This window comes from Mercenaria mercenaria, chromosome 14, assembly GCF_021730395.1.
Source record: "Mercenaria mercenaria strain notata chromosome 14, MADL_Memer_1, whole genome shotgun sequence".
NCBI lineage: Eukaryota > Metazoa > Mollusca > Bivalvia > Venerida > Veneridae > Mercenaria > Mercenaria mercenaria.
The window spans coordinates 58,277,396-58,285,942 of NC_069374.1; the positions used below are offsets into that span (position 1 = coordinate 58,277,396).

At 34.6% G+C, this 8,547-nt stretch overlaps 1 protein-coding gene across 1 annotated transcript; it reads left to right on the forward strand.

The window, feature by feature from the left end:
* Positions 1-7,772, forward strand: LOC123526217 (C-type mannose receptor 2-like). Its single transcript, XM_053522776.1, has 9 exons — positions 1-2,015; positions 2,795-2,867; positions 3,163-3,543; positions 4,392-4,670; positions 5,287-5,463; positions 5,851-5,871; positions 6,718-7,002; positions 7,275-7,466; positions 7,676-7,772. Exons 1-9 carry the CDS (start codon positions 1,938-1,940, stop codon positions 7,705-7,707), a joined length of 1,518 nt encoding a protein of 505 aa, XP_053378751.1. The 5' UTR covers positions 1-1,937; the 3' UTR covers positions 7,708-7,772.
* Positions 7,773-8,547: the final 775 nt, after the last annotated feature.

The following is an 8,547-nucleotide window of genomic DNA, read 5'->3' on the forward strand; positions in this document are numbered from 1 at the left end:
TAAAGGTCACATCATGACGGAATGTTTATAGGTAAGAACACGTTTGTCTTAAAGGATCATGTTATATACAGAACAAAACAGTTAAACCGTTATGCATAAATTGTTACTTTGCCAACATCTTCAATGCTGCTGAAAGTAATTTCTTGTAATTTAACAAACATTTGCAACATTATGTTGTTAATCACAGTTAAAAGGTTAACCTTAATCAAATAATGGCATACATATTTATTCATTTTACGAGTTCTATCCACGTTTGCAAAGTCATAAAAAATACCCTAAAAGGTCTAGAATTTACGAATTACCAAAATCTGTTATTGGCAAAACAGTATAGCCGTTGCCGTGCCCTATCGAAACGTCTGTAATTTTATGAATTGTAATCATCCTCTTGATAAAATCATGTCTCTGTGTAGTTACACATTTTGAAATATTGATATGTTATTAATCCCATTTCGACATTTATGTTTGCTTAATTAAATAAAAAGAACTTTTGTTAAGTTTTTCCTTTTTTAAATATTTCTTAAATAACACAAGGCGGGTTACCTGCTTTGCTCATTATATGAGCCGCACCATGATAAAAGCAACATAGTGGCTTTGCGACTAGCATGGATCCAGACCAGGCTGCGCATCCGCGCAGTCTGGTCAGGATCCATGCTGCCCGCTAACGGTTTCTCTAATTGCTACAGGCTTTGAAAGGGAACAGCATGGATCCTGCGCAGGCTGGTCTCGATACATGCAGGTCGCAAAGCCATTGTGTTGGTTTTCTCATGGCACGGCTCTTATATTATACTGTATGGTTATATTTTCTGGTCTTTTGTGACAGTCACAACTGAAATGTTCTTACAGTTTGTATGTGATGAATAAAATATATTCCTTTGTTTTTGGTGAATAAGGAACATATTTACCCGAGAATTTTGACAATTTTATTACTTTGACATGAGATAAATTCCAAATATACCCATAACAATTTTTTTTCGTTTAGTGTAATCGTATTTTGCTTAAGCTACGCATTTTGTAACAATTTATAATATAAGCGAGTGAAACAGCAGCGCGTAAACGAAAATAACATGAGGCTTCTTGTAACGTTACAAAGACGTTTACGACATAACGTTCAAATTAATACTTAATTTAGCATTTAGCACTTGCAACATAATGTTATAAAGTTTTGGTCAAGTAACATTAATTGAATTGAGAAATACACAATAAAGTACAAAATGCAACCTCATTTATTCCCAATTTACGTGAAAAAGAAAACGGACAAAAGGTCAAGTAACAAGTTGCACATTTACATAAAATACTTCGATTGTAAAAAAAACTTAAGTTCATTGTATCACAGCTTAATTAAAAAAAAACACTTATTTTGGTTCATGGGAATATTGTAACGAAATGTGTCTCCCTAACTGATTTAGATTAATTTTAGTTAAGATGCGCTGGTTTGCCATAACAGTTTTCATTTCCTCTGTGATCTCTGTTCGCTCAGATTATAAATGTGTCTGCAGCTACAGTATTGAAACAAAGTGTACTCTAAGGTAAGTCAAATGATTCACGTTATAAAATTAAGAATCAAATTGAATGTAATAATTAAGAAAGAGCGTTTCATAAAACAAAAGAAAATGGCATAATGTACTTCGACGCTTTACTGTTAAAAGGATAGACACTATACAGTCTAACTCGTTAATTACTGTATATATTGCCTGGCTTCCATCTATTTAAACATCTTTGAGGTTTCTTGTTGTAATATCAAGCGAACCCCACATTGCTAAATATTAATTGAAATGTAGATGAAGTGATTAAGAACGCGCACATGTCTCAAATTTTACACGTTAAATAGGAGGGAAACCTCCAATGCAAAATGGCCTACCAAGCTTTACCAATAAACTACTAGACTAGTATAAATTAATTTATTTCAGCCTTCACTTGAAGGGAACGTTTTAGGTTATATGTACGAATTTGACTGTAAACCAGACGGAGGACAGTCGTCTGATGGCAATTGGTTTTCAGTTGCTTATGAACATCAGGTAAGCATTTTCCTTTTACCATTGCTCAGCACAGTCCTATTATTCTAACTTTGTCAATCATTTTATTTTTTTTCTAGATTGTTAGTTCGTTTTGAGATGTTTATAAATCACACAAAAACAGTAATTGTCAAATTACCTACCTCCAGAAATAAACTGCAATAGAAGATTTGACACGCAACTCCACAAATAAGTTCTACAATTTTGAAAAAAAGCATTGGCATTAAAGAGTTATTCATATTAAAACATTTCATTTTAACCACAAACAGTTTCGCCATACAAGCGACGAGAGGCAAGTGACCTGATGATAGCAACATCAGCCATCCTAAAACTGTTGTACATTAATCGTTGGTATCACGTTTTTCAAAATACTACTTCAAACATTTTAAGGGGACTGGTGGTCTAGTGATTAAGGTGTCGGCCGCCTAATCCGGGGGTCTTGGGTCCGAGCTCCACTTATGTCACGACCACGCCTTCACATATGACACCTGTACTTGTTATATCAGGAAGTAGGTCTAAGCGTGGATCAAATAAGTTTGAAACTTTTATCACGATGGAGCTAAAATAAATAAGTATAAACTAAATATTTCTTTATTTTTTATTCTGTATGCGATCGTAAGACAGACAGATCACACTTCTTTGTCGATTCAGCCAAAATGCGACACAGGGCTCAACTTTCGGACCGCTTGTAATCCAGAATGACTTCGGACCGCATGTGATCCAGAATATACAATTTTCTCAGTAAATGAAAACAAAATTATAGAATATTATTTCTATTTTAGGTCGGATATATTGCAAAAAACGACCAGCTACAGGTACAGACATGTATGGGAAGTGTTCCTGATGAAGACAAACGTTCGTTCTTATACTACTCTGATATCAGTTCTTAAATATGGTTTTCATATCGTGATAACTGCTTCTGTTCAGTCGGATTTCTAAATAGAAAAAAAAACATTATATTGCTTACATATATAACATTTAATCTGTAGAGCTCTTTTCTATAATACTTGATACAAGTACAAATGAGTAGATTTACAATATTTGCAAATACTACTATTTTTACACATCAACATACCCATCATAAAGTACCGCTTTAGATATAATTTTCAATAGTGACAATCTCTATTTATCCCTTTCTTTACTTTGGCAGTTTCTCCAATAACAAATACGTCAACTATTGCACCGACAACCCCGGTTCCAGCAACAACGAATAAACCTACTACAATTACAACTATACCTGCCTCTACCACCACGATTGAAAGCATAACAAGTACAAAACAAACGACTACTGTAACAACAGAAAACATACCTACAAATGCACCAACAACAGCAGAGGAACCATCTATCACTCCGTTTACTGAGGTTACAACAACATTGCAACCAACCACGGTTTCATCTACCATGTCACCAACACAAAATCCCAAAACGTCAAATACATGGCAGTTAACGACGACAAAGACCATCACTCTGACACAATTACATACAATAACAAAACCTAGCAGCCAAAAGCCAATAACAAACACAATTCAAGGTAAAAAAATGACTGATTAAGTAGTTAGGATGTACGTTTGAATAAAGTGTCAGTGGTAGAATAGCTTTGCTTGCTATATGTAAGTTAAACGCGTGTAGGGTATGCCAACCTCACACTTACCCTATGTTCAACTAGGTAAAATAATTTCCATGATGAAATACGCCATAACACAAGTGACAAACTGTCAGACTCTATTTTTAAAGTAACGCCTAGGCACGGGATTTATACCAGTTAAATGTAGACTAAACCACTACTTATAATTTGCCTAAAGTTAGAGTATCTTGGGCTTAATATAGGCATGTTTCAAGGCAAAAGGTCTATCCCTTCTTCCGTTAATATAGACTAGTACTAAGGAGGAAAGCATAACAGGGTCTCACAACTGATTATTAATCATTTTATCGAACAGGAAGGTTATCAGTTAACTTTGGAGAGGTCAAACAACCAACAAGCACTGGGCTTTACAACTTTTACGCTATATTGTATTTCAAAGTAAAGTTGTCTTTTCATCATATGTTTTTGTTTCGACATTTTTAACACTATTAGCTTTCCATACTTAAAATATCATCAATGTATCTTGAGGTGTCATTAAAAGCTTCACAAATGTCAAACTTAGTCTCACTGCACAAACTAAGCGTCAAATCGTGTTCCAACGGTGTAAAAGCAAATCAGCAATGAGTAGGACGCAGTAAGTCCCCAGTGATATACCGGGTACCTATCTATATGGCGTATTGCAAAATTCAATATGCTATCCAACAAAAACCACAAAGCTTAACATACCTGGCCTAAAATTCACAAGGTGTATTTCTTAGATTTACTATTAGATGCCAAATAATAACTTTATATTTCAGGTCATTTAGAATTTTGTTCAAGTCGAATCCAACACGCAGCACAGGAAGACCATGCAATTCTTGCACAGTTCGGAGATAACTGTTTTGAAGTTGATAAAAGCACAGTGTCATGGTCTCATGCAGAGTCAATTTGCCAACAAAATGGAGGCCATCTAACTCATATTGCTAATCAAAAGGAGCAGAACTTTATTCACAACTTTTTGGTCAGACATCATAGCCATACCGTTTGGATTGGACTCCATGATAGAAACTATGAAGAAAACTTTGAATGGACATCAGGTGAGGGTGCATAGCATGCACCAAAAATTAAGGTATTTTTGGTTTTATTTTATGTTGTGAGTTCACTAAACTGGGTTATAAACAATATGGGCATAACATGTCGGCAACTTCCATTACCACTTGAATTGCCCTAGTGGCTTTACAGTTATGGCACTTGAATTTCTAAAAAGTGAAAAAATATAATGTTTGCTCTCTTAACTCGAATATTTCTTGTCCAATGCTCACCTGTTTTGGTCGCAGTGTTTTTGGCATAAAACCATGGACGAATATAATAATTATTTGATTATTATGTTTATAGACATGTCATATTCGCCAAATGTAAAAACAAGGTAGGTAGTCTGCCATTCTTCAATTATGGTTTTTGTAATTGACGAATTATGGAGAAAACTTGCCATTCTGGTGTTTTGTTTTCGTTTATTTCTAATCAATAAATGGAACGTTGTCCTAGACAATATTTCTTTCTTCTAAATGTTATATATTAAAATTCAAACATAATGTCACAGCATTGCACTTTGAAATGAATTGTATATGCCTGAAAGATCACACATGGCTTACTTTACATGTGTGCAACCTGCATTGACGCTTAACAAATCTTAATGTATAATGTACATTATAGGTGACTCTGTAACGTACACAAACTGGCAACCTGGACGAAAAAAACACAACCATGATGTGCAGGATTGTGTATTCATGTCACCATCCACAGGTCTCTGGAACGATAGAGCTTGCGGGGGAGATACTCCGAAAGAGGAAAGTCACCAGGACCATCGTCATGCATACATATGCCAGTTTGGTAATCAATCAAATGGTTTTCAAAGTTGAAACACTTGCATTTTATTACATATATTAATATGTGCAAAAGTTGTTGAATCTTTGTCTTAATTATGTCTTCTTCGCTTAAAGATTGTTTAGTGAGAACACTCAGTCTGTTAAATGTATTAGTTTTATCATATGTTTGATCGATAGACAAACAATTGGCTACCGGTATATCAATATCAAAAGTTTTTCATGTCTAATTATGTAATTAAATGCAGCGAAAGATACGTATTCATTTGTATTTTTAACAACTGGTATGGAAATACACAAACTGTTATGGTATGTCGAGGTAGCAGTTTGAAAGGTGGCTTTTCCTATTTGTTATTTATCCTTGTTTTACATTTTTATATGTTTAAATTTTCAGGGACGGTTACTGCGACGACAGGTGAGCCATTATCTTTGCTCTGCAAATCAAATGTTAGAAATAAATGTAAAACTGCTATCATTTTTAATATTGGTGATTTAGCAAGAAGGTTTGTGTATGTGCAGTTAACACACAGCTTTGATATATAATGCGAGTTCCATATCATTACGGAAGCATATGACGGCCTGTAGAGTATTATTAACACAACTATCGATAAATATTTTTAAAATATTTTGTACTAAAGTAGTGTTTCTTCCTTAAGGATCTTGGTGCCAGCTAAGCTTTGTGGATGCTACCAATGTAACACACGATTACAAACACATTATCTCTACTGTAAAGACACCAGACTGAGACTGTAAAAAGTAAACTGTCAATTTCAATAGATCTGAAATCAGTTTTTCAGTCTCAGTTTATTAAAATCTTCCATGGCATGCGTTTTCAACTATAACATTATTATTATTAGAGTTCATAACTATTGCAGAAAACGATCAACAAATCCATAAATCAAAGAATATGTAACACGTATGCATAATTTACATTTCAGCGGCACCTCTAAACCTATTACTAGATGGTAAAGCAACTTTCTAGTTACCTTATAGTTTCTCGCGTATTTCATAAAACACCAAATTAATCGCGATTCTCTATTGTCATCGTTGTTTACCAGCCAGAAAACCATTAGTTTAAGAGGGGAAGTAATCGTAATATACACTTTTCTTTAAATTGTTTTATTAAGATAAAGAATACCGGCTGAATTGCCACTTAGAAAAAAAATAAAAGTAAAATTTATCTTAATAGTAACAGCTGTTATACTTCATATTCTATCGGTTCGTGTTTTCATCATTTACATACATACAATGTATTCTGTAGGAAATTTAAATCTCTGTTCGAGTCACCTGCACCAACAAGCTTCGAGAGATGCAGGGACATTAGCTCAGTATGGGCAAAGCTGTTACGAAATCGTTCCCGATACAAACAAGACTTGGGGTCAAGCAGAAAGTTTCTGTCAGAACAGGGGAGGACATTTAGCACATATAAGTAATTCAAAGCAGCAGTCTTTCATCCAGGGATTTATGCAAAGGTACTCGCCACATCAAGCGGTTTGGATTGGGCTGACTGATCATCATAGTGAAGGACATTTTCATTGGACTTCAGGTAATATTTTAGCAGGAGATCTTTATATCTTTAATGAGAGATAATCGTTCAGAATAGCATAGTACACTGGTATTTTATAAGAGCAAAGTGGATTTGCATACTAATAGCTGAAGTCATGTTCTGAACTGAATCTCATTCATTCAAACAAACATAAAATAATTATGAGCACGTATTTCTGCACTTAAGTTATGCATAACATTTTATAGGACATTGGCAAAATGTAATGACGAGTAAGGTTGTGAGTGTAAAACTAGATACATGATTTTATACAGGGGATACAGCCCACTACACAAACTGGGTACCTAACCACATTAGCAATTTTGAACACCACAGTAAAGAGGACTGTGTTGTTTTCATACCTTACAAGCATGGCAAATGGGATGATTTACCGTGTGGAAGTACCGTCTCTACACACCACCATGTCCAAGCTGTTGGAGAGGTCCATCCAATCCTGTGTCAATACAGTAGGCTATTACGTTAACATAAGTTATTTATGCACATGTCTGCTGCGTGTCTATAAAGTGTCAAAGATTAATTGCAAATCTTCACTATTGCATTTAATTTGACTTTTTACAGTGATATTAACAATAGCATGTTATTTGACAGTTTGTCCATTTTATTTATGATAGTACCTAGGTCTATTCTTTAATGTTTTGCTTCTTATATATTTAAGGTACAACTGCAGGACCTCCTTTTATCGGCTAGATATGGCGTGGTTGACTACTTGGTTATGACATTGACCTGAAGCAATAAAAATACAGTACAGAGAATTAGTTGTTGTTTTGGGATTTTTATGTCATTTCAATGCAAAGAATATATTTGCCACTACAGATTTGTAGGTTTCACTTTCGATGACGATCGCTGTTTCGCTTACAATACAAAAAGATGGCCCTCAAAATCTTTAACTGATTTCGTTGCGGAAAGTTAAATTGGTGGTTTTGATGTTGCAGATTTCTGTTCTAGCTCTGAAAGTGTGTCCGTTTCCTCCATTGTTTTGAAAAATGAACGTAATTTCTTTTGTTGTTGTTTTTTTTTTCCCATTTTTCAGAGAAAATATAACGTCTGCATATTGTTTGAAAACAACTGTAAGAATAGACACTTATAATTTCCTTCCGTGTGAAGTTTTTTTTAGATGAAATCATGTTTGATGCATACGAAATATACGATCATGGTATTTAAGGACGGTGCTATATTTCCATAACAAGAGGGTCACGATGACTCTTAATCGCTCACCTGAGTAAAACGAGCCACATCTTTAAAATGGCACACTGATGCAAAAATATTAGAAAGTAGGTCAGTAGGTCACATAACTGGTCACTGAAAGTCAGTGTGCAAAACTGTATAATACCATCCAAATTTCAAGGCTGTTTCTTAAAAAAAAAACAAGACAGTAGGTCAGTAGGTCAAGGTCAAAGTCAAGTGACCCCTAATCGATTGGGGTCATCAGGTAATTATAATCAAACAGTCTAGTAAATATGATCTAATAATTTTTGAAGTATATATTCCTATATCACCCATATAACAAGGGGCAGGGCCTCTTTCCAC

Excerpts from the sequence above, each read along its gene's own strand:
- LOC123526217 (XM_053522776.1), top strand. The coding sequence starts at position 1,938 with ATGTACGAATTTGACTGTAAACCAGACGGAGGACAGTCGTCTGATGGC. Across the intron at positions 4,671-5,286 it reads AAACTTTGAATGGACATCAG|GTGACTCTGTAACGTACACA; the intron begins GTGAGGGTGCAT and ends TGTACATTATAG. Across the intron at positions 7,467-7,675 it reads TCCAATCCTGTGTCAATACA|GTACAACTGCAGGACCTCCT; the intron begins GTAGGCTATTAC and ends TATATATTTAAG.